The sequence below is a fragment of the Bos javanicus genome, chromosome 22 (genome assembly GCF_032452875.1).
Source record: "Bos javanicus breed banteng chromosome 22, ARS-OSU_banteng_1.0, whole genome shotgun sequence".
In the NCBI taxonomy this organism is placed as follows: Eukaryota; Metazoa; Chordata; class Mammalia; order Artiodactyla; family Bovidae; genus Bos; species Bos javanicus.
Genome location: NC_083889.1, coordinates 50,272,006 through 50,298,154, shown reverse-complemented (window position 1 = coordinate 50,298,154; position 26,149 = coordinate 50,272,006). Strand labels below are relative to the sequence as shown.

The window sequence follows — 26,149 nt, the reverse complement described above, 5'->3', positions numbered from 1 at the left end:
GACTTGCAAAATGGGTTTAATAGTCATCCCAAAGAGGTTATGAAGATGGAAATAGATATTTGTGAAGCATGCAGCCCAGTAATAAAATCTAGCATTCAATAATGCAAAAGGTGATCAACCTACGTTCCTTCTCCTAAAGTAAGATTAAATGTGATGGTTTACATCGCGTCAGTGAAAACAAACTGTACTAAGGCCCATGTAGCAAAGGCAAATAATTACTATGCTTAATAAAGATAAGAGGTCTAATCCGGATCTGGAAAAGGCATACAAGGCCGAGATTTTGAAGAAAGGGAAATACGTAGGAAATTGACACAGGCTGTAGTTAAGTGACATGCTGCCCTAGCGACCACAGTTCCCAGCAGCCCTCGCGCAGCCAGACACCTTCGCGGATTGGCCGCCTCTTTAGGAAACGTGTAGTGGGGGAAGGGGATAGGCGCGAAGTACTGTGGGTAGGAGACGGCCGTCGGCGGAGGCGCCATTTTGTGAAGCGGCCGTACCCTGTTGGAATTCCTTGGCATAAACTGCTACTGCTGTTACTTCCGTCCTTCTTGGGGGTAAGTGCGGTGGCCGCCCATAATGACTGGCGGTTCTTTCTGCTGTGGCAGGCCCTATAGAGCCTCCCTGTCAGCCGCAAGCTGCGGCCGTTCAGCCCCAGCGGGATCTCGAAGGGCTACCCGAGGCATTGGAGGGCCGCGCCCCTCTTCGCCACCAGCGCTGTCAGCTTTCAGAGAGCGTTCTCCCGGCCAGCCCGAGGCCCTCTTCTCTTGGAGCTGTGAGTGTGCCCCGCCCGGGACGTGTTTCCAACTCCCAGGCCAAGTTGAGCAAGGAGTCGTCGTCTGTCCCTCAGATACTTCTTAGGGGCCCCCTGACAGTCTCTAGCCGCCATAGCTCCGCAGGTTCGCCGGAATCAACTCTCTCCGAAAAGCTGTTCGGTGAAGGGTGATCTGGGGCCGGGAACCTCTTAGGGGTCGGGAGGCGCAAGTGCAAACAGGAAAAGAAAGCTGGACGCCTGAGTCTGTCGTGCAGTCCGTGGCGCCGCCATCTCACCCGCGACTCCCCACGGAGGTGGGTCTGGGCAGTGCCCAGGTGTTGAGGGGCTGCAGCAGGGATTCTGCCCAGGCCCTTGTTCCTCCCTGATGGTTCTGTTCCCTGTATTAATTCCCATGTTCGTTAAGCGCCTGCCTAGAACAGGCGCCAGGGACGGCTGTAACTGGTTTCTCAGACCTCGCAAGCATCGAAGGTCTTCTAGCTGTGTGATGTTTTACCACCGTCAGTGCGCAGCGGGGCCAGTTGGCTGCCTCAGGGACCTGTGGTGATTATTGTTACCTGGGAATTAAGTCGTACGGATGTTTACTCTTGTTTGATATAGCTTTGGATCTGCCGTTGCGTTTTAAACGGACTCGATTTTCAGTTAGCCCAGCATCGGCTTTCTGAAAGGTTTTAAATTTTTCATGAGTAATTTTTGAATTTCGTTTAGCTCCTTGTATTAATAAAGACACTTTGGTTAATGTTTTAAGGCTCAACTACCCCAATTGGAGTTGCTTTGATTCAGAACACAGGGAGCTGATTGCAGCTGTGCCCTTTTTGCTTTGTAATCCTACAGTGGGAGCAGGGAAGGCATCTTCTGCTTGCATCCTTTTATGGGTTTGTGTTTGAATATGGAATCTAATATTTTTAACTCTGCTCGCCTTCCTGCTATGCTCATTGTTAATAAAACCATCGTTTGATTTTAATGTTGACAGTTGGCCCCCACCCCTCAACCTTAGATCATCACTGTTAATGGTTTGAAGAAATTCCAGTCTCAGTGGTGTCCCAGCTATGAAACAGTTGACTTAGGTGATCTCCCAGATTTGCAGCAACGGATCTCTCTTGTCTCCTAGAAAAAAGCAAATTTGAACCTTTTGGAGCAGTGTCCTAGATCTTCAGTAGAACAATGGGTTCAGACAAACGGTAAGTTATTACTGTAAATGCCTTTGATCTCAACATTTTAATGGCGACTGAGCTATTTGTTGAAAATTGTTTACCATACTAATATTTGAGTCTGTGTTTTGTGTCATGCATTCTGTGAGCACTTTCATGATACTTGCTTGCATAAGCACATGGTTTAATGAGATAATAAAAATACTGTGTGAACTGTCCTGTGGTAAAAGAAGTTGAGGGGGCTGTTAGAACACTTAGGAACCTGTGTTTTCTTGGAAATAGCCAGGAAAGCTTCCTGGAGAAAGTATTCTCTTAAGGTGAAGCCTGAAGGGTAAGAAAGAATTAAGCAAAGAAGGCTTGGTGGAGTAGGAAATCATGAAGGTTCCTGGTGTGGATAACAGCCTCTGGCAGAAAGTAGGAAATTGTCCTGTCGCTTTGCACAGTACCTGGCTGTAGAAAGCAGTCAGTGAAGGCCAGTTCTCATTATTGTCTCCTCCATGACAAGATGATCCAGATTATAGAGCTGAGAAGCTTTGGACCATGGGTTACATTAAAAAAGAAGAAAGAAAAACTGCTGAAGAATTAACAGAATTAAGATGAGAGCATTTGGCTCCTGTGTCATCTGTGGAGTCTCCCACTCAAACCATTTGATTTAAACACACAACTTCTGCTTATTCAGCCAGCTTCCTTCTTAATATTGAATCCAGTCCCAGTGATAGATCAAACTGATGGCCCACTGGGACTCAGGAAATGTTCATGTTACATGATGTCATTGTTTGGTTTCAAATAAACATTTACCGTTTTAGGGTCTCTCATTCACATACTTTACATTGTGAAATTGCCCTGGACTATTTGTTATCATTCACTTCTTTTTATTAAATTTGTATACTCTAAATGATGCCCTATAGCCCTTCCCTTTATTTTGTCCTTACACAGAGTTTTATGAATCTGGTAAACAATTTATCAAAGAACTGTTTGTAAAGAGACACAGATATATAGAACAGTCCTTTGGACTCTGTGGGAGAAGGTGAGGGTGGGATGATTTGAGAGAATAGGATTGAAATATGTATATTATCATACGTGAGACAGAGCGCCAGTCCAGGTTCGATGCATGAGACAGGGTGCTCAGGGCTGGTGCACTGGGATGACCCTGAGGGATGGAATGGGGAGTGAGGTGGGAAGGGGGTTCAGGATGGGGAACACATGTACACCCATGGCTGATTCATGTCAATGTATGGCAAAAACCACTACAATATTGTAAAGTAATTACCCTCCAATTAAATAAATTAATTTTTTAAAAAAGAACTGTTTGTGGTCCAGTGGGTTTAAGCCTTTTGTTATTAGATTTTCCTGTAAAGCCCAGTGCTGCCCAGTAATCAAAAATAAATCAGATGTTATAGGAAATAATGTTCTCTGATGATGCTACTTATTATAACAATTAAACTTGGTTAACTGCCTAACAGGGAAAAAAAGAAAAACTAACTCATCCAGTTCAGTGGTCCATTGCTCAGTAGTGAGAATACCCTTCAGAGTGGATGAGTCAAGATATGTTTTCTTTTGAAACTGAATGAAATGAGAATACATTTGACCCTTAAACAGCACAGATTTGAATTGTGCAGGTCCACTTACAGGCAGATTTTCTTCAATAAATACGGTACTACATGATCCGTGGTTGGTTGAATCTGTAGATGCAGAATTGGGTATACCAGAGGGCTTACTGTGCAACTTGAGCATCCATGGATTTTGGTATCTGCAGCGGGTCCTGAAAACAGTCCCTGGCAGGAACAACTGTAATTGCATTCTTCTTATTTAAATTGATCAGTAAGATCTGAAATCAGGGATGAAAGGAGTGATACGTAGATCACAGGCTTGGGGAAATGCAGGATAAACATGGACAGACAACCTGTCTCAATTGTAATTGTCTCAATTGTAAGTTGTTATTTGGTGATAAATTTTAAGGGATCCATTGAACTATTTGGATACCTTATAAACCAAAATCTGGATTGAAATTTTTTTCAACCATGTTTTCTAAAGGGACAGAATGTGATTTACTTAAGAATAAAGGAAAATTTTCTTCCCTGGCAGAGTGAGTAGAACGGAGCGCAGTGGAAGATATGGTTCCATCATAGACAGGGATGACCGTGATGAGCGTGAATCCAGAAGCAGGCGGAGGGACTCAGATTACAAAAGATCTAGTGATGATCGGAGGGGTGATAGATATGACGACTACCGAGACTATGACAGTCCAGAGGTGAGTGACCAGCAACTGTTTATGGAGTTGTTAGAATTATGAAATAAGTATACCAAGTGTGAGAATCTCTCAGGAGGAGTGTTCTATTCAAACACTTCAGTATTCTGAAATCTGTTTAGTCAGCTATAACTCTCAAAGACAGACGGAGACTTATAGTCAGAATTCTTGGCCAGGGTTTACATAGGGCTCACCAGGCACTTTTTTGAGCACATGACTTAGATGAACTCATTCAAATCTCACTACAACCATATAATGTAGTTACTGTACCCATTTTAAAGATGAGGCAATTGGGGCATAATTATATACCATCCCTTGGCCTCAGATAGTTTCTGAAAGTTGTAGTTTAATATTGTAGCATAGCTTTTTTTCACATTTCTTTTCATATGCATCAACTTTGTTGAGAAGTAATATTGTGCTACCCATATAATTTGGCACTTTTTTTTTCTTTTTTTGTTCATATAATCATCTTTCTTTAACAAGTAATACTGTTTGTGTGTTGATACACTGTTCGGTGAGTTATTAAACATTCTTCCTGAAATTAAATGATTGTTGCCAGGTTTGGGGGTTTTTGTTTTTTGCTATTTTAGACGACACTGTGGTGAACATCATCATGGAGTTCTGGTATTATCTGTTCCTTAAGATGAATTATTAGGAGTGGATGGAGTGGATCAAAGGGTATAAAAAGCACAGTGTGATTTGAATTACAATTTTGTTCACTGTAAATCAGAGAGAACGTGAAAGAAGGAACAGTGACCGATCGGAAGATGGCTACCATTCTGATGGTGACTATGGTGAACATGACTATAGGCATGACATCAGTGACGAGAGGGAGAGCAAGACCATCATGCTTCGTGGCCTTCCCATCACCATCACGGAGAGCGATGTAAGGGGGACCAACTGTCTAATGAGCCGTTAGTAGGCCCAACAGACTCTGAGCTTCTACCATTATTTTCTTGTGTTCTTTTTAGCTCAAGCTAATATCTAGTGAAGTACCTTTCTATAAGTAGGGTGAAGTTCTCTCAACTTAGCTCATAGATAATCTTTGTATTTAGACTTTGAAGCTCAATATACAGCTTTCAGAACTATAGGGGACAGTTTTTATTCTTTCAATAATAGCTCCTAGAAGGTAGTTAGTACATTTTTGTTGAATTGGTCACTTATTCACTGAGATTATATCCATAAGAACATTTTAATGATTCAGCATCCTTTGATTTGATGGACATTGTATTATCCATTTGAAACCTCTGGAAAGCCTTTTGACAAACCTGGCTTCCCCCTTCTCAGACTGGTCAACTGTGGCTTTGGTGTACTAGGCACTGCCTGGTTTCCAGTGGTGTCTCTGGTCTTCACCCATTGCTTCCAGCCCCATCCACCACTTGGCTTCTGCTGCAGGCAACTTTGTACGTGTCCATTGTTCTACCAATATGCCCCCATGCCCCCCCCTTTTTTTTGCCGTGCTGTGTGGGCATTTGGGATCTTAGTTCCCCAACCACTGATGGAACCTGTGCCCCCTGGGTTGGAAGCACAGAGTCTTAACCTGTCTAGTTGTGGACGTGGGCTTAGCTGCTTTGCAGCATATGGGATCTTAGTTCCCAGACCAGGGATCGAACCCTGAATTGGAAGGTGGATTATTAACCACTGGACCACCGGGTACGTCCCCAGGCAGAATTTCTTATGTGTATCCCCAACCCGTGAACTCAGGAGGCTGCCCAGCCAATGTCTGTAAAATGAATGTGATGTTTTAAAATATATTTTATAAACCATATAAATGCACAGCATTATGGCAGTATCTGTTGTCTTAGGGTATTCAAGGTAATAGTCTGACTATGAATTTTAGAGCTGTATTGAGTTCACACAGCCTAAGTGACAAAATGTGAAATGGGATGTTTGAGTTAATAGTGGGTATTTATTTGTGTTCCAAAACACACTTGCTCCACTGTGTACTGTTACACCATAGAATCATGGATCCTGCCTCATAAACGCTTAAGGATGATAGCTAAAGTCAACAGATAATGAAGGCAATGCAGAATAGAAAGGGATAAGTGTCGGAAGAGGTCTTGTTGAAAGTAGTTCTGTGGAGTAGTAACTCGAGGCTTCTTTAAGGGAGCTGTGTTACTGGTGGAGGGTAAGGAAGAGCTCCAGGGAACTATTAGTTGAGCTCATTCTTGAAAGATAGAAAATGTTTTGACCTGGTTGAGAACAGAGGATAAGATGTGTACTGGCCCTAACTAGCTTGATTTGACTGAAATCAAAGACGTTTGGCAGGAGAAAATCATATTTGGGGGCCACTGCTGGAATCTTTACAAGCCCAGCTAAGTATTAAAAAAAGCTGCTGAAGTTTTTGCCTGGTAACAAAAGCTGTGCAGGTTTGAATGGTAGAGTCAGGGAGTGGTAGGGGCTAGAAGGAAGGCAGAGCTGAGCTCAGGTAGCAGTAGCCATGGGCTTGTAGAGTAGGGGATAGAAGAAATCCTGCAGGAGTCAGTTGAGGAAACTTTACTTGTTGATCATGTTGTTCCCTTGAGTCGGTTAAGCCTGTGGCCCTTGAAGCCTGCAGAAGTGGGTGGCAATGGGGAGAGCAATGCCCTAGCTGGCCCTGGGGGACCTACCTTCTGGTAATGAAACAAGATTGTAATTCTTGCTTATTTCAGGCTTCTCAGGGAGCTAGAAGTGCTTACCATAAGAAGGCAGGTTTTTCCAAGTAGACTTTCTGAGATTCCCCAGATTTGTGCAATATTTGTGAGAAATTTGCATATTGGGCTCTTTGGTGGTGGTTTAGTTGCTAAGTTGTGTCTGACTCTTATGATCCCGTGGACTGTAGCCTGCCAGGCTCCTCTGTCCATGGGATTCTCCAGGCGAGAATACTGGAGTGGATTGCCATTTCCTTCTCCAAAGGATCTTCCCGACCCAGGAATCAAACCTGGGTCTCCTGCATTGCAGGCAGATTCTTTACCAACTGAGCTATGAGAGAAGCCTCCTCATATTGAGATCTTTAAAAGCATTTAAAAATTATAGTGTTCTCTTGAATGAACTTCAGTTTGTCACTTTCATCATTATTTGTCCTTTGTAATCCCCTCACTGACATGTGAACTCCTAGAGTAACTATGTTTAGTTAATTTTGTTACTATGTGTGTTACTGTATCAGTATATTCATCCAGTTTGTATTTAGTTACTCTGGTAGCTAAGTTATCGGTAACTATGTTACCAAGCATGAACTTGAGTCAGGTGATTGGGTCTGGCTTGATGTAACACTTCTACATACTCTCTATTTGTGGTAGTCTCCAAAGCCACTAGGAGTATTGACTCATGCTCTTAGGGGAAATACAAACTTAGATTGCTGTAAGCCTCTGGTCACAACATTTTCATTAACAGATCAATATATAGCCTTATTTCGTGTATATTTCTGTTTAAAGGTGCCTTATTTAACATATACTTTGATTCATTAGCACTGAACTCACAGCCAACAGCACTGTAACTCATGTCTGAAGGAAGCTTTTCTAACATATCTTCTCTGTGAAGCACATCACAGCCTGCCCTCTTGCATTAGGAACACTAGACAGCACTTCAGCACTGCACCTGGAGAGCCATTTTAAACCGTGAAATCGCCACCAAAAAGTACAAAAATGTGAAATACCTGCCACTAAATAGACTAGGAGAAGGACGTCTGTTTACAATATGAAAGCTGATACAAAGCATAGCATAACCTCTGCCAGGAACATGTGCATCAGGCAACTCAAATTTTTTACTACTCCGCACGTGTTTGCAAATGACCTTGAAAGTGCAAGTAGTATTCATTTGGAGTATAATGAATTTTAATTAGTAGGCAAATCTACCCCAAATACTGAGGACTGATTTTATATAATCCTGCAACCTTTACACGTAATAATGAAATGGGGAAGCCACTAAGAGTCTCTCACAAATTTGTCCCTGGTGTTTTTCCTGAGAGTGTTGCTGCCTGGTATGATTGCTGGAGAGATTGATGTCTTTTTTAATGTATTTTGCCTTTTGCAGTGAAGGTTTGATTTGAAATTGGTAATAAGCTTAGCAGCCAGAAGTCTTTCTTCAGGCCCAATTCATGTTCACTTTGATTCACTAGGAGCCTAAGAATATTAAAAGTTTTTTTTTTTTTAATGTAAATATAAGGAAACTATTTCTTTAAGACATTGTGCAAAAAACATCTTAAGGGAGTTCCTTGTTTTGGGGCTATTGATTTCTTAGTCTCCTTCAGAGACTCTACTTCAGAGTATGATGACATAGTATCTGCCTCTTTTAAATCTTTTTCTTTTCTCTCTGGTCCTTTAGAACAAAGGACAAGATTAGCCTGAGGGGGTGGGTGGAGGCTTGAGGGTCAGCACACCACAAGCAAGGCTGTGTCTCACAACATAAAGTAGCTGTACTTGAGGAAATCCCCCATCAGCAGGTAAAGAAGGCTTTCAGAGCTGTTATAGTGCATCAGTTTCTATGAGAAGCCTCCCTTCTTTTATTCTATTTTTAGACTAATTGCATTTTGATGATAGAAGTATAAAAGCTTGGCCAATTAAGCTTAAGTAATATAAGCTTAAGTTGATGTAATCCCTAGTCTTTGAACGCTCTAGTGTGGAATGGTTTGTGGCTAAAGCTTTAACAGTAAATGTGTAAAACCCTGTGCAGATTCGAGAAATGATGGAATCCTTTGAAGGCCCTCAGCCTGCGGACGTGAGGCTGATGAAAAGGAAAACAGGTGAGAGCTTGCTTAGTTCCTGCTGTTCTGGTTCTCTTCCCCATTCCCACCTCAGTCCCTAAAGAACATCCTGATATTCCCCAGTCTTCAAGCACATGAATTCAGAATGAAAGGTTTGCCATGGCTAAGGAATGTGACTCTTTGAAAACGATGTTAGAAAGCACCTGAGGACCTTTTTAAAAACTTTGTTTTTAGGGGCTTTTTTTTCCCTTCGGTAAGTAGTGATGTATAAACTCCTTGTTTGTTTGTAATCGGTTGCATGGTTTTTAAGCGTGGAATCAAATCGAATGGCATTTAGTTCAGGCGGCTTGGTTCCTTGCCATGGCAAAGTATCAAGAAGATCCCCAAGTCAAGTCACATTTGTAAAGCTGCTTCCCAATTGGCTTTGTCACGCAGTGTTGAAGCAGTGGGAGAGAGATTCACCTGTTATAAAGGAACTGACTAACACGAGTATCCCGTCTATATCTGAATGCTGTCTCTAGGTGTAAGCCGTGGTTTCGCCTTCGTGGAGTTTTATCACTTGCAAGATGCTACCAGCTGGATGGAAGCCAATCAGGTTGCTTCACTCACCAAGTCTAGATATTCATGAAAATGGAACAAGTCTGTACAATTAAAAAAAAAAAGGTTGAAGGAGTGGTTTGTTCCAAAGGAGTGACTTTTAAAAAAAAGGCTTTGTATATATTAAAATTGATGTTACTGGAATAAATACAGTACCACACATTACACCGCAGAATTTGCTCTGCCTTTAAACATGGCTACCTGACATGGCTTTGTTAACCACTGAATGTTTGTCTGGTAGTTATCAGAACATCTTGAATATTCCCCCTTTCCTCCCCTGATTATATTCTTGTTTATTTTGTCCTTTGAGAGTCATCTTAGATTATCCAACTCTCAATTTGACAATGAAGAGAATATAATTGAAGTCTGCTGTAGGAATTTTGTAAGTAATTATTTCAACTTGGAGACCTCAAGCCTCCTAGAGGCATAACTGCTCATATGGGTCTTCAAGAACTATTTAAGGATCTAATAGAATTTATGAACAGTAAGTCTGATGAGATTAGCCTAAGAGCTGGTGTCCTGCTGCTGTCTAATCTAGTTAGAGTGGCATTAACATCCTAATCTCCCTGAGAATGCCTCTTACAGTCTGTTCAAAGCAAATCTTTGATGATTTCTTTGATGTGGCATTAACTGAATCGTTCTACAGTTCATCAAGATAATGTTCAGTGCTTGGCACATAAATAACATTTTTTGCCACAACTCCAAAGCACAGTATTGAATGCCTTAACCAAGTGCATTCTGGGAAGTTTGCTTAACTCATAATGTTGCTTCTCTGTAGCATTTTATGATTTGTTACTCATAAATAAGAGTTATATTCTTTGGACACTTAATATCATTAATAATGAGACTCACTAATGAGGATATCATCTTGATTGACTTGTTAGATTTTTAAGCCTCTCACATCCTTAACCCAGAGGTGACAACCTGATCTTATAATGGTAGATCTTAATTTATTTCGTACCATGGACACCATCCTAGTAAAATTCAGGACATACACAAGCTTCGTGTGAACCTGCTTTCTTTACACGACAGCATCTTTTTAAAGCATCTTATTAATATAATGGATGTATCAGAATGACTTGGGAGTTTAAAACTCCTGGGAAATTAAAACCTGAAAGACACTTAAAAGCGGCACAATTTTAATGTATACAAAGCTGTGTTAATATGTACTATTTCATTACAGTTCAAATTCACTCCAGAAATGAAAGGCCAGTAGGATTAGGGACTCAGTGATAGTTTGGAGTCTCCCCAAACCAGCACATCCCTCCTAGTGGGATGATCTGTTGACTTATTTCCCAGCTTCTTTATTTTTGCTTCTATACAACACAGTGAGTGGATGACCTTCAGCTCTTTCCCTCTTGGCCAGACATGCAGTCTTGCCTTTAGATATTGCAGAGACAACATTCACAGCATGTCTTAACTCTTCCAGGATTTGCAAGAACCAAATTACTCAACAGTATGTATGTTTGGAGGGGTTAGACTCCTTTAAAAAGTTTGGATATCTAACCTCCTACTTAAATCCCTTCTGACGGTGTCAGAACACCCCGCTCCCTTTCCCTCCCCCCAGAAAAAAAACAGAAAAGGTGTTCCTGTTAAAATGAAGGCTCTTTGGGGGCAGATGCTGGGTGTGCTCTTGGTAAACTGTTTCAGCTCGGAATTTTCACCTTTGAAAATAAAATCCCTTGTAGTCACACAGTTGACTAGAAGGATGAGGTGGCATATGAACACTTACACACTTTTCCTAACCCCCTGAAGAAACTTCATTGGCCTCCTGGTTACTCATCTTGAAGAGAGTACCATCTTATTTCAGTGAAAAACACATCTGTCACTCAGGACATCACGTGGTTGCACTTGGCAGGAAGAAACCTCATTTAGCTGTTTTTAGAATCGATGGCATTCAGACTAGTGTCTCCTGAGAAAATTGTCACCAGCTTCCCTTTAAAAATGGGTTTCCCTCTCATTGTCCCCAAAGGACACATCCTGAAGCAGGAATTTGGGTGAAGGGGAAATGTAAAGGCTTTCACTTTGCATAAGGATGTGGGACTGGGGGAACAGTGAAGCGAAGCCCAAGGACACCATGCTAAGGGCTAAAGTAGGAGACAACCTCAGAACTGGGAGAGTTGTGTCTTCTGCTCTTTGAACTAGATTGTCAACTCTCAGGCAGCCTGTCAATGCTGAATGTTAGGACTTCTGTCTCTGCTGGAGACACGGCCTGGTGCATGTCAGCGTTTATAGCGTGTGTCAGCTTTCTCAGCACTCCCTGACTCCGTTTACCTTTACTCCGCATCCCATTCTCTTACTGCCTATCTGAAGGATTGGATGGGCAGAGTATAGGTGGCGGTGGTTGGTCCTCCCCGTATGTTGTCCATTTAATTCCAGAGCACTGATTTTTCCGAAGTGTGCTCTGCCCTGGGAAAATGGACACATGTTCCTCACAATGGGAATAACTAATTACTTCTTTTTTTTTTTACAGAAAAAGTTGGTGATTCAAGGAAAGCATATTGCAATGCATTATAGCAATCCCAGACCTAAGTTTGAAGATTGGCTTTGTAACAAGGTAAGCATGTGTTCTTTCCAGACAAACCAAACTCTTGGGGTTTTTTGTTTTCTATTTGTTTGACTATCCAAACAAGAAAATGAGTAAAATATATGATTACCAGCTTTTATCAGGAGGTGATTTTCATACTTTGTGACTTTCTTGGGTCCTCCTGAGTAGGTATTAGAGGACAGACTCCCTCAAACATGAGAGATTTTAAGAACCAGATTTTAAGCCCAGTGTTTCAATTAAGATTTTAAGTTTGTTTTACTTTATGGTTTCTTAATTCTAGCGCTCTCATCTTTTGGCAATCTCTTTGTTAACAAAACCCTTTGTGGCCCTGCTCGAGTTATATAAGGGAGTTATATAAGATCTGTTATGAGTGAGGAACGATATCCATGGGCAAAACCCTAAGGGGGCAAGTGTCAACAAAGTCACAAAGTAGGTGTTGCTGTTGGCATTTTGAGAGTATTTGGTGTCACATGTCCAGCAGGGCTCTAGACAGAATTCCATTCGCATTGTATCTGTGTATATAGAGTGGTCTATATAGTGCTTTTCTGACGTAAGGGAGAACTTTGCCAGTGGCTTGCTGCAGGGTTTTGGGGTGAACTGAAACTTCTCCGCAACTTGAGAAAAATGGAAATCTACTTCAAAATACATCAGAATGTATTTTTCTGGGGGTCATTCACATAGCGAAATTTTTAGGTTAATGCTCCTTGTCTTCAATGCATAGGATCACCTTCTGCTTTTATTGCTCCTCACTGGGACTTGCCTGTGACCCTCTTGCTCTAATCCACATTGTTACTAGTAAACCTGGCCTACCATGAGATAGAATTACAGATAAAACTTTTTTTTTTCCAGTGCTGCCTTAACAATTTCAGGAAAAGACTAAAATGCTTCCGATGTGGAGCAGACAAGTTTGGTAAGCCCAGATTTGGCTGTTTGGGAATATGTATTGAAACTTGACTAATTGGATTATCTGTGAACCTAAGGAAAAGTACAGACTGTGGGGTGTTTAAGCAATAACGTGTATATTTTCCTTAAATCTTCTACCATAGGTTATGTAGTTATTTTCTTTAAACCTCCTTCCTTAGATTTAGTAGATCCTGGTGTTGAGTGCAAGAATACAAAGAGTTCTTTTATTTTTCAAAATTAAGTCAGCTTTCCTGCTTTGCTTTCTGTATCTGCTTTTTTTTTTTTTTTTTTACTACAGAGATGAAGTCCTCTGAAGTCCTCCAGTGGCCTGGTTTTTGCATTCCACATTTAAAATTCATGTCAAAATTAATGAGGTTTTACTGTAGCCACAAATGGTTAAAAAAGAAAAAATAACAGCTCCGTTTACTTAAAACTTTGGTATTTGAATGTATTTCTTATGTTGATTTGTTGTTTGTCTTCAATTACTGATTCTTCCTCTTTTCTTTCCTTTCTTGTAGACTCTGAACAGGAAGTGCCCCCTGGAACCACAGAATCAGTTCAGTCTGTTGATTACTATTGTGATAGTAAGTGCAAATGTAATCTTTCGGCCGTTAAGTTGGAAACTGATCTCCGTTGGATGTTTTTTGTTCTCCTGCTCTTTTTTAATGAGCAGTCAGTGGCTTCAGATTGTCTCATTAAAGACTGATTTTTGGATTTCTTTTCAGTGTCAAAGTGAAAGATAAATGCAGTTGACCCTTAAACAACAATGGGTTTGAGCCATGTGCATCTATGCTGATTTTCTTTCTTTTTTTAATGAATGCTACAATACTACCCTGGGCTTCCCTGGTGGCTCAGACAGTAAAGAATCCACCTGCAGTGTGGGAGTCCTGGGTTCAGTCCTTGGGTTGGGAAGATCCCCTGGAGGAGGGCATGGCAACCGACTCCAGTATTCTTGCCTGGAAAATCCCCATGGACTGAGGAGCCTGGTGGGCTACAGTCCATGGGGTTGCAGAGAGTTAGATACTACTGAAGCAACTAAGCACACACAGTACTACACTGTTTACTGGCTGAATCTGGGGATGTGGAACTACCAGTACAGAGGGCTGGCTGTAAAGTTATACACAGATGTTCTATTGCATGGTGGGAGTGGGGTCAGCACCCCCTCATCCCCCTGCATTCAAGGGTCAAATATACTGGAAACCTCCCAAAATGGGTTTGTTTGTACTTGAAACTGCTTTGAAAGGCACTGGTGGTAGAAATGCATGTCTCTGTCATTTGTCTCGTTCACCTGCAGCAATCATACTTCGAAACATAGCTCCACACACTGTGGTGGATTCCATCATGACAGCACTGTCTCCCTATGCGTCCTTAGCTGTCAATAACATTCGCCTCATAAAAGACAAACAGACCCAGCAGAACAGAGGCTTTGCATTTGTGCAGCTGTCTTCTGCAATGGTGAGATGTTCCTTGAATCTTTCCTTTTAAAAGAAACTGAGATAAGACGCAAATGTGGTTCATCCAGTTGTGATACTACGTCTAATGTTCTTGGAGCCCAAAGTTCAAGACTTAAGTAATGACAGTTATTGCAGTGCTAAATTATAGGCTGATGGCTTTAGTAAGTGGTAAAAATACCATTGGTATACCTGTAGATAACTAGCTGAACTGAAGTCTGAGCCACAGTTTAGTCTTTTTTCATGCTTTTAGATTGACCTAGCACTGGCTCCTTTAATAATACTAGATACCTTGAGAGAGGGCTTTTTTTAATTTCTCATGATTTCATATCCACAGACAATAATGAATTGCTTTTTTTTTTTTTTTAATTTCTTTGACTAGGATAGATGGTAGAGATTTTCAGTTACATGACAAAGATGACAAAATTGTTTTTCTTCACATTCTCCTGCAGGATGCTTCTCAGCTGCTACAGATACTACAGAGTCTCCATCCTCCTTTGAAAATTGATGGCAAAACCATTGGGGTTGATTTTGCAAAAAGTGCCAGAAAGTGAGTGGCTTCATTGCCCTTACTTCAAACCGCTGCATCTGCATGCTTGTTCGAGAATGAGCTGCTAACTGCACTCGAAGCCCGTGTTCTTGTACTGAGATGGAATCTTCCTGATGGGCTGAGAAGGATGCACTTGTCTTCATAGCACTTATTCCCTCCTGTCCTCAATAACCAGTTGCCAGAAGGCTTGAGAGCAGGACAAGACAGACTTGGTAGATGGGTTGAGAATATATGCTATGCAAACTGCTTCAGAATGGTGCAGACCCATCTGGAAATAATTCTTTCCTTCCACAACAGCATGCTAATACAGCTTCATGTATATAGAGCTTCATTCTAGTGATGTAAATTTCCCATTTCTAGTATCATTGCTCATCAAGTAGACACCTTCTTAAATAGAAAAGTACAAAAGAAAGCAGCTATACTGCAGGGACACATGCCCACTTAGGGCTTTGCCCGTGGAAACCCTTCCTCACTCTGAAATGTGGTGTTGCTGGCATTGCAGACCTTCCAGTAAAGTCTGGAGTGAATTACTGTTTTCTGGGTAGTGTGGGATTAAGTGATGGGAAGCATACTGATATAAAATCACATGGTTGGATTTTTGTGGTTTCAGAGACTTGGTCCTACCAGATGGTAACAGGGTCAGCGCCTTCTCCGTGGCTAGTACAGCCATTGCTGCTGCTCAGTGGTCATCCACCCAGGTAAAGGGAAGGATCTTTTTGCTCCAAGTAGTGTGGTGGTGGTGGTGGTGCCCAGATTCACAGAAGTCAGCTCTGTGATTGTGCTTGCCTTAGAAGCTCTCCAAGGACATTTGAAGACCTCAGTGTCTGCTAAGTTTGTCTATGTTTCCTCTTCTTTTGACATTGTAGTCTCAGAGTGGCGAAGGAGGCAGTGTGGACTACAGTTACCTGCAGCCAGGCCAAGATGGCTATGCCCAGTATGCTCAGGTGGGTAGACTGGACCATTATCTGACTTCTGGTCTCCAGAGTGTGTCCAAGAATGGCAGCTTTAATGGTGGACTCTTCTTCAGTACTCACAGGATTACCAACAGTTTTATCAGCAACAAGCTGGAGGGTTAGAATCCGATGCATCATCTGCATCAGGTAATAGATTTCATATTCGTTTTATCTCCTGTTTAAGCAAATACAGTTGAGGACATACAGCTAGATGTTCTCATTAGATTCAAATAAATCTAGGAGAGCCATTTCCCTGTAAGATGAGGGATTGGGCACATTCAGGGTTGTCACCATGTACCTAAGCTTCTGGGGGGATATCGGCAGTGCTTGTGCAATGGGCTTCCCTGGTGGCTCAGATGGTAAGAAGCCACCTGCAATGCAGAAGACATGGGTTTGATCCCTGCGTCAGGAAGATTCCCTGGAGAAGGGAATGGCTTCTCAACTCCAGCATTCTTGCCTGGAGAATTCCACGGACAGAGGAGCCTGGTGGTCTCGAGTCCATGGGGTCACAAAATTTGGACAGGACTGAGTGATTAACACTTGTGGATATCAGGAGCTGATACGAAGCTCTTAGAGACTATGCCATAATGAGCATTCATTCTTGAGTTGAATTCAGTATTTTCCCTCTCTGTGCTGTTTGGAATTGTGGGTGCCCATGTAAGTTCAGGTGAGCAGTCTCTTGTCCAGACATCAATCAGAAGAGTCACTCTTAAAAGCTATTGCTCTGGTTTTTGTTCCAGTATTACAAAGTTGTGGCAGTTAAATCTATTTTCAACCCCAGAGCAGATGTGGAAACCTTCTTCTTAGCCATCATACAGAATGTCTGACTTTGTGTATCACATTCTAGTAGGATTATAAAAGTGAGAATATCATAGGTTAAAGAGTACTTACTGGGATTTAGGTGGTTAAGAACTGACATACACAAAGACAGATTCTAGATTGGGCATTCCAGGTAAGGATGTTTGGTTTAGAGTTCAGTGCCTTGGCTGTTGTAACTCCGGTGTTTATCATCAGGCACAGCGGTGACCACCACCTCAGCGGCTGTCGTATCCCAGAGTCCCCAGCTGTATAATCAGACCTCCAACCCACCCAGCTCTCCGGTAATCCTGTCATCTTAGATATAGAACTGGTGATTGTTGGGGAAACTGTTGCTATACAAATACTACCTTTTCTCACTGTGTGAGCCAGGATTGACTGATACACACATTCCAACCTTACTTCTTTCTGTCTAATCGTATTATGTACTGAAGTAATTTTGTGTCTGTATTTTAAGTGCAAGATTCCACACAGGGTCTGTTTATAGTATGCATGCTTCGACTTGACCTTTAGGAAGACAGTTGTCAGCATGTGTTTTGCTCAAGGATTGCCCTAGACCATTGCTACAGTGGGTCTGTCAGGGGGCCCTTCCTGCTGGATGATTGCAGTGATTTAGTTCTCTTGAGAGGCTTTACAGTTGAAACTATATTGAAGCTGCTGTTCTTTCCAGACTGAGGAAGCACAGCCTAGCACTAGCACAAGTACACAGGCCCCAGCCGCTTCCCCTACTGGTGTAGTTCCTGGTACCAAATATGGTAAGCCAAACCTCATGGGGCTGTTGACAGTTGGAAGGTCCTAGTTGTTGATTTTGTTTAATAAGCGCTCCTCTCCCTTTGTGGGTGTCAGCGGGACACGTGGGGATGTGAGAGAAGACGACCTGCTGCATCTCAGTGGCTTAGAATTGGAAGTAAAGCCAGTCTCTTCCCTGGAATGACTGTGTGCTGGGTTTTGTTTTTGCAGCCGTGCCTGACACATCCACATATCAGTATGATGAATCTTCAGGATATTACTATGATCCAACAACAGGGCTGTACTATGACCCCAACTCACAGGTAATTTAAGGGGTAAAACAGACGTTTTGAGGTGTAATGTACTTACTGAAAAATTCATGAAACTGACACATGCAGTTCTTGCAGTTCTTTGAATGTTTGTTTACATATATATACATTGGTTCATTTACCAGCACCACAATAAGAGCAAGAACATTCCTACCACACTAAACATTCTCTGGTGCCTCTTGTTGGTCAGTCCCACCTCCCCTGCCCCAAGCACTGTTCTTTCTCCTATTACCATGGATTATTTTGTCACGTTAAAGTTTTCAGGTGACTGTTAATTTTCATGTAGACACCTATATACAAATTTTAAATTGTGATTTTTTTCAACTGAGGGAAAATTCACATTTCAGCCATTTAGAGTGTTCAGTTCAATAGTTTTTTTAGTGTAGTCACAGTGTTGGACACCCATCATCTAATGTTGATGAACGTTTTCATCAACCTGAAAAAAAACCCCTATACCCTACATATTAAGCAGTTACTTCCTAATTCCTTCCCACCCCAGCAACCACTGCTTTCTGTCTCTCTAGGTTTGCCTGTTCTAGACATTTTGTATAAATGGAATCAAATAATATGTGACTTTTTCTGTACAGCTCTTTTTTTACTTAGTATTTTTGAGAGTAGAAATCAGCAGATCTGTGGAGTGATATTTTATTTTTGGCAGTGTATAGAACTTTTTAAAGAGGAGAGGCAACATTAACACTCCATAAATAAGCAACTGTTTATGACCAGAAGCTGTGTATATATATAGAATAGTAAAAATAAGTGCTTTTAACAGGAATTTGGCATTGAAAGCTTGTGGTTTCTGAGAGTCAGGTGTGACGCTGTGTGGGACCTGCCAAGCAGGCTGGGGCCTGTACATGTTGCTACCACTGCTCTTCTTGTGGAGTCTGGCCATTTCCCAGGCCGTTCTTGGTGGCCATAAAAGTTGGGGCTCCTGTGTCTGACGTGCACTGCCTCCCCTGGAAAAGATACAAAAGGCAGTCTCTCCTGAGCCCCTGTTGAGCAGGTAGAGTAAGCGATTGGACAATAGAGAAGAGGAGAGGTAGCTGCCACCCATTCTCTTTTGTGGTTCTCCCCACACACTTCAGATCAGGTTCCTTCACCTGTCACCTCCTTCCAGGTTCCCGAGCTGGTGTTCTACAACCCTGTTTGGTTGCCTGGGCGTCCAAACAGAACAGGCAGGGTTCTGTATGGTTGAACCTAGCAATGAGATGTTAACTTACTGTCATGGAGGACGTGTGAGAAAAAGCTCCTCCTGAACCACTTGCTCTGGCCACCTGGTTTGTGTAAATGGTCTTATCTGTGGAAAGGAGTCAGGCTTATTGCTCTTTGGGTACCCTCCCGGCCCAGGTATTAATTAATGGGACCTCGAGACTCTCAAAACCACATTCTACTCACCCAAGAAGTTTCACACCTCTTGGCCAGCTGGTTTACCATCCTCACCTACACCAAGGTGGATAGCACCTCCTCTCTGCCCAGGAAATATTACTGGTCTGCGGCATGCTTTATGTTTTTATGTTTAATTTTTTTGACAAAATAATGGAGATGTAAAGAAGTAAAAATACTCCTTTAGGTTGGTTAGTGGTTTGACCCAGGAGAAAGTCTACATTAATTGTGTTTTTTATTCTAGTATTACTACAATTCCTTAACGCAGCAGTACCTATACTGGGATGGAGAGAAGGAGACTTACATGCTGGCTGCGGAGTCTAACTCCCACCAGCAGACAGGCCTACCTCCTGCAAAAGAAGGAAAGGAAAAGAAGGAGAAACCCAAGAGCAAAACAGCCCAGCAAGTAAGATCATGACCCAACCAGCAGACCCATTTTTATCTGTTTTTTTTTGTTTGTTTGTTTGTTTTTAAATCAAGTGGTGGGGTGGAGCTGTGGCATTTAGCTTTATTTGGATTCTTAAAGACTGGGTCATACATCTTATTTACATTAAGCTCATAGTCTAGTTAGTGGCTCAGTCATGTCCAACTCCTTTGCAACCACATGGACCATAGCCTGCTAGGCTTCTCTGTGGAATTCTCTAGGCAAGAATACTGGAGTGGGTAGTCATTCCCTTCTCCAGGGGATCTTCCCCACCCAGGGATCAAACCAGGGTCTCCTGCATTGCAGGCAGATTTCTTTACCATCTGAGCCACCAGGGAAGCCCTAAGTTCCTAGAACATTGTGCAGTTTTTTAGTGTTATTCTTTGTTATCTGTCAGTTGCCTGAAAGACTCACAGACTTTGGAACAATATTCATTAATGACTTTGGTAATATGCAGTATCTCAAAAAAGATAAGGGCAAAAGGGGTTTTGTTACAGTTTGTTACAATAATGGCTTGTTCTCTTGGCATAGGAGACTGTTTGCTAAGTTCCTCTACCTAAATCTCTGTCATTGTTGTTTGACTGTAGATCGCCAAAGACATGGAACGCTGGGCTAAGAGTTTAAACAAGCAGAAAGAAAATTTTAAAAACAGCTTTCAACCTGTTAATTCTTTGAGGGAAGAAGAAAGGAGAGAATCTGCTGCCGCAGATGCCGGTTTTGCTCTCTTTGAGAAGAAGGTAACAGTAACAAGGATGGCCTTACTTCATAAGGGCAGCTTCGGTAAAACTGGAGGCTTATGACTTGTTCTGTGTTTCCCAGGGAGCCTTAGCAGAAAGGCAACAGCTCATCCCCGAATTGGTGCGAAATGGAGATGAGGACAACCCCCTCAAAGTAAGGAAGTACCAGCTTTAAACCAGTGTTTGAAGGCTGTGTCTGTGCTTTGTGTCTCACTTTGATCTGCATCTTGGCTACTGTGAAAGTGTTAGTCACTCAGTCGTGTCCAACTATTTGCAACCCCATGGTCTGTCCGTGGAATTCTCCAGGCAAGAATACTGGAGTAAGTTGCCAGTCCCTTGTCCAGGGGACCTTCCTGGCCCAGGGATCAAACCTGGGTCTCCTGCATTGCAGGCAGATGCTTTACCATCTGAGCTAAGCATCTGGCTAATACTCATTCCTGCTTAAAACGGATGTGTCCCTGTCAGTGGGTATTTGAAGCAGCTTATGCACACAGAATCTATGTTCAGGGCTTTGTTTTCTCTGTGTGAGAGCAAGTGAGATGGAACAGAGAATAAAGCCCAGATTCCTGAGCTCAGTTGAGTTTTATTACATTTGTAAATAGTGAGTTTTAACAGTCTGGAAAGAGAAAATTAAACCAAAAAAGCGTGTTTTACTTGGTAGATACTCACCTGAGTGGGTCATTACTCTGATCTGTTGTATTTGAAGTTTTCAGACATGGTCAGTAGTTTGAGAAAAGTCATCCAGGAAGTCTTCTTGGTTCCCAAGAGGGTTGGTGGTGGGAGGCTGTCGGGCCCAGCACTGGAAGACCTAGCTGCTCTACTCACTTATGTGTGACGTATGGATAATGGGCATTCTCTCACAGCTTGGATTAGGCGTTACTTTAGCCATTGCTGTTTCTCTGTTGCACGTTTCCAATGACCCACCTTCCCCTTGTTTCTAGAGGGGTCTGGTTGCTGCTTACAGTGGTGACAGTGACAACGAAGAGGAGCTGGTAGAGAGACTTGAGAGTGAAGAAGAAAAGCTGGCCGACTGGAAAAAGATGGCCTGCCTGCTCTGCCGGCGCCAGTTCCCAAACAAAGACGCCCTGGTCAGGCACCAGCAACTCTCAGACCTCCACAAGGTGGCCATGCTTCTCTGAGCTGATCTGAGGCAGGGAGGGGAGGCAACGAGACGCTGTGGGTGCCCTGATGGTAGTGAAGGTTCAATAAATGCCTGCGTTAAGTGATTGCCTCTTACAAGGCAGCTCCTCAGTATAGTCTGTTCCAGATTGTGAGTAGAAAGGAGCGTGGCAGCTCCAGGTACACCCAGTTCTGGCTTTCCTGTTGTAATGAATTGGACTTTGACTTGGATGGAGCACAATAGATACTAATAATGTTTTGACATCTCAAATTAGGAAGATACGAATTACTGTGTTTGTTAAATCTCTGATACAGCAAAACATGGACATCTACCGACGATCCAGACTGAGCGAGCAGGAGCTGGAAGCCTTGGAGCTGAGAGAGAGAGAGGTGAATGGGGGTCAAGGTGCTGCTCGCGTGTCTTGGGGTAACTGCCCTTGTCTTTTACTCGTAGCACTTGTTCCAGGTCCCAGGGACAGGGTAGGGTATGTCACATATCTGTCACCTGGCCGTCATGGCTCGTGTAGACTGGACCCAAGCTGTGTGCACTGGGACCCCTACAGTATCCTTTCATGAGGGTGCTTGAGACCACTCACAAGCCCTGGGTGCCAGAGACCCACTGGTGAAGTACACTGGGTTGTAGTAAGGACAGAGTGAGCTTGTTTGGCCTGACCAGGGAAGCCTTTGTGGACAGTGAGGGGAGCTCAGACGAGACCTAGGGAACAGCAGGACAGAATGATTGCAGGTGACCTGGAAGGAAGCAGTGGGGCCCCTAATGAGCAGTCACTTGGTGGTTGATGAAGCAGGTTGAGATCCAGCCACCCAGTTTAAGTACAAATGGAGGCCTATGGCTTAGAGATGAACCTCTGAGCAAGTGACTTGAAGTTGCTCACCCCAAGATAGTTCTGAGGTATCTATAGCTAAAGCTTTTTACCTTCCTGTTTTTTCCCACTCTTTAATGGTGCCAGCTCCCCAGGGACTGTAGAGCAGGTCTCAGGAAGCCACCTCTTGGCTCTGTCTTGCCGGAGGTGGGCCTGTCCAAACGCTGAGGAAGAACAGCAGCCCTGCCCTCCTCTCCCTCGAGGACCTCGGCAGGCTGTGCCCACACCCAGCAATGCCCACACCCAGCAGGCTGGTTGAAGAGCTTGACAAGAGGTGACTCGTTAAATAAAACTGGTTGTTAGAAATGTAGTTTTGCCCCAGGTTCCACACACACATCATCTCTACAAACCTGCCATTTGGGATATGACGAAGTGCAGCCAGGGAAACAGGGCATGTGGTATTTGCAGGCACTCTAAAAGGCCAAGCTCCAGATGAAGGAAGCACCTGAGGTGACAGTCTGAAGTGTGGGTGCTTGAGACTGCGACAGATTGATTGAATATCTCTAACCGGGCTGTTCTCCCATGTAGATGAAATACCGGGATCGCGCTGCAGAAAGACGGGAGAAATATGGCATCCCAGAGCCTCCAGAACCCAAGCGCAAGAAGCAGTTTGATGCTGGCACCGTGTATGTGTTGTGCACATTTTCCGCTTTCTGAGCTGGGGCTCTGGCTGTTTTGAGTAACTGTGTGTTTGCCACTGGCAGGAATTACGAGCAGCCCACCAAAGATGGCATTGACCACAGTAACATTGGCAACAAGATGCTGCAGGCCATGGGTTGGCGGGAAGGCTCAGGTTTGGGGAGAAAGTGTCAAGGCATCACAGCCCCCATTGAGGTAAGCAGTGGGATTGGGCTTCAGCGGCCTGCAGGCTTGTCCCAGAGATGGAATGAGGTTGAAGCACCCGGAGGGCCTGGGCCCCAGTGGGAGTTGTATTCCCTGCAGCCATCCCATATTGCACCCTCTTTTTAAGATGTCAGTTGGGAGGAACAGGTGTGGCACCCAGCTTGATTTTTCTGGTTTTTGGGTCTCTTTGGGTAAAGCCTACCTTCTCCTAAGAAGCTGTGTCTTTCTACATCCTTCGATATAAACAAACCTTAACGCTGACTCAGTAGCTTAGATCGGATTTTCAGAAAGGTACTGTGCTTTCATTTCTAAGTGACTTTTGCTTATGTATAAAACAAATTACCCTTTAGTAGGACTTTGATCCATGATAAGAAATGCTTTATTCAGTCAGAGCTCAGGACCAGAGGCCCTCGACCACTGGCCTTCTAGACAAGAGGACTGCCAGTGGTTGCTCTCTCCCTGACCTGGCACCATAGCCTAGAACAAACACTTGCTGTTGATCTGTGCAGGCGAGTTCTGCTGACTTTGAGCTGTCCTGCCATGATCTGTACCTAAAATTACCAGACCTTCACTGGGCTTTGGTGTAAGGCTTTGGGGCCCTTTAGTAGGCACGGTGCTTGCTGAACAGGCATGGAATTGGGGGAGGGTGTGTTTCTGTCTGCCTTTCTCCCTCACCCATTTGATCCCCTCAGTCCTTCCAGGTCTCCAAAGTAGAAATCCCTGTCTTCATTTAAAATTTCTGTCTCCTGAGGGGTGGTCCAGCTCAGTAGGGAGTGGGCTAGACATGGGGGAGAGGGAGCAGTCCACACCCTACCTGCCAGCTGCTGACTACAGTTTCATTACCCACCAGGCTCAAGTCCGGCTAAAAGGAGCTGGCCTAGGCGCCAAAGGCAGCGCATACGGACTGTCTGGTGCAGATTCCTACAAAGATGCTGTCCGGAAGGCCATGTTTGCCCGATTCACTGAGATGGAGTGAGACACGGGGATGAGAGAGAGATGACGAAGAGCTCCAAAGAGCACAAGGAACGCTCCATCTCCTGAATTCACTCTGACCACCTTTCTCTTTAAGGGCATGCCCTGTGCTGTTAATGGTTTTTAGGGTGAACCAGTTCATTCTGCAAGGTTCTCCCACTTGAGTTCCCCTTGTATGGGTTATCTGGTGAATGGCTTGCCTTCCTGCCAGAGGGCCTGTGAGCTGACCAGGGGGACAGTGCGTCTTTTATACTTCGTGTACATATTGTAATGTAGTGTGTGTTTTACATGTGTAGCCTATGTTGTGGTCCATCAGCCCCTTGCATTCCTAGGGGGTGTTGAGATGCCCTAGGGTGGTATGTGACACCAAAGCCGCCTCGTCATTTGTTGTGCTGTCTTTTCTCGGCAAAAGCCTTATGTATATTTGTATATTACACATTTGTACAGAATTTTGGAAGATTTTCAGTCTAGTTGCCAAATCTGGCTCCTTTACAAAAGAAATACCTTGAAAAATGAGTGTGTGTGTCTCTTTATTCTTGGGTAGCCAGGTAAGCAGAGCATGTTGGAGCCAGTCAAGCCTGGTGATAAAATAAGTACGTGAAAATTCTTCGTGAAAATTCCATCATAACTGAGTCAGCCTTTTCCACTTCATTCTACTCCCTTTGGGCCTAAGTGAGTGTGAGCACTTGTGCATCTTCACTTTTTACAGACTGTAAGTCCAGACATGGGGGCAGGCATGTTACTGCTCTGTGAGGAACAACCTCCCTGCTTTTGGCCATAATACAGGAGCCCTCTGCTGAGGTGGAGGAGCTGAGAGGCCCTTTCTCTCCTGAAGCACTCCAGTTCTCCAAATCATCTTAGCTGCCTGGGAGGTGGTCAGGGACATTGCAAGGTTTTCCATTCTCAAGGTGTCGTCCCATCCCTGTCATCATTTTGGCCAGCAAGATCATGCTTGAGAAGGGCAGGAAGTGTGCCTGAGTCTGAGGCTGTTCCCAAGACCAGCTGCAATGGGGTTACCCATGCTGCCCATCTGGCTGAACTGAGTGATTGGGCTTCATGTTTGGAATTTAGGGAGGGGGAAACTTGTTAAAGCTCGAACTCCATGGCTTTTGTGAATGGTCATACTTTTCTGTTTTCAGGCAGGCCTGGCCTATATAAAATCAGGATAAAGGGTTGCACAGGAGGAGCTTTAAGGGCAGGGGCCCTCATCCCAGTTTCCTTGGGGGTACCTTGGAGAAGTTGAGCCTAGCTTTGCTAGGGAGATGTGGAGGCAAATCGGAAAGCTCAAGCTTGGGCTTTTGTGGGCTAGGGCTTGGGAACCTCAGATGAGGGCCCAACTGACATCCCCATCTAGGGTCAGCTAGGGGCCAGGGCGGGGAGACCAGCCCCACCTCCAGAACCCTTGCAGAAGCTGGTGCTCTTAGCATCAGAGCAGCAGTCACAAGCAGCTTAATTAGACACCTCCGACAGCCAGCCTGGACAGCTTTTGCAGGTGAGGACACCCATCAGGAGATCTGGGAAGCAGGGCACCAAAGGCCGAGCCCGTGCAAGCCGCTCCCCTGGGGAAGCCACAGCCGAGCACCAGCAGGAGTGCCAGGCCTTCGTCAGCTCTCTCGAGCCTCAAACTGTGCCCACATCAGGAAGGGCGCTTGATCCCAACCTACTTGGTCCTCTCAGCTGTTTAAGACTCATGAAGACAGCTCTTGACCACTGCATCTGCTGTCTCCACTGCCATGGGCTTTCCTATAAACATGAATTTAGCATCCATCCTCTCATCAGCCCCTCAGAGAAGCTGGCACCCCGCTTTCCCACTTTCAGTCTGTTCCACAGCTATACCTGTCACCAGCATAGCAGGTGACTGCTGCCCTCATCCTGTATCGGGACCCATGGTGCAGTTTCTTCCAGTTTGATAGGCTGTACGCTTGCTTGGATCTCATGTAAAACCGTATTTGGGAGATCCTGCTAGTGATAAGTGACTCACCCCCTGAGAACCTGAGGCTTAAGCCCAAGGACCCAGGCATTCCCCACTGCCCGTCATGGGCTGCTCCAACCCCAAGCCCAGGAA

General features: G+C 43.9%; 1 protein-coding gene across 2 annotated transcripts; it reads left to right on the top strand.

Annotated features, from left to right (window-relative positions):
* Window positions 1-438: 438 nt before the first annotated feature.
* RBM5 (RNA binding motif protein 5) lies at window positions 439-24,600 on the top strand. 2 transcript variants are annotated; one of them, XM_061397534.1, is made up of 25 exons: window positions 439-554; window positions 1,881-1,950; window positions 4,006-4,171; window positions 4,899-5,054; window positions 8,819-8,888; window positions 9,371-9,444; window positions 11,920-12,003; window positions 12,844-12,904; window positions 13,416-13,481; window positions 14,192-14,352; window positions 14,801-14,898; window positions 15,509-15,596; window positions 15,765-15,842; window positions 15,926-15,998; window positions 16,866-16,951; window positions 17,338-17,422; window positions 17,628-17,719; window positions 19,353-19,514; window positions 20,120-20,269; window positions 20,352-20,423; window positions 21,211-21,390; window positions 21,704-21,778; window positions 22,798-22,895; window positions 22,974-23,103; window positions 23,963-24,600. In XM_061397534.1, exons 2-25 carry the CDS (start codon window positions 1,934-1,936, stop codon window positions 24,086-24,088), a joined length of 2,448 nt encoding a protein of 815 aa, XP_061253518.1. In that variant the 5' UTR covers window positions 439-554; window positions 1,881-1,933; the 3' UTR covers window positions 24,089-24,600. The 2 variants fall into 2 exon arrangements, with proteins under 2 accessions (XP_061253518.1, XP_061253519.1); XM_061397535.1 differs by lacking the exon at window positions 23,963-24,600 and having other exon boundaries at window positions 21,704-21,815; window positions 22,974-23,015.
* Window positions 24,601-26,149: the final 1,549 nt, after the last annotated feature.

Excerpts from the sequence above, each read along its gene's own strand:
- RBM5 (XM_061397534.1), top strand. Across the intron at positions 15,597-15,764 it reads CTCAGTGGTCATCCACCCAG|TCTCAGAGTGGCGAAGGAGG; the intron begins GTAAAGGGAAGG and ends TTGACATTGTAG. Across the intron at positions 19,515-20,119 it reads AGAGCAAAACAGCCCAGCAA|ATCGCCAAAGACATGGAACG; the intron begins GTAAGATCATGA and ends GTTTGACTGTAG.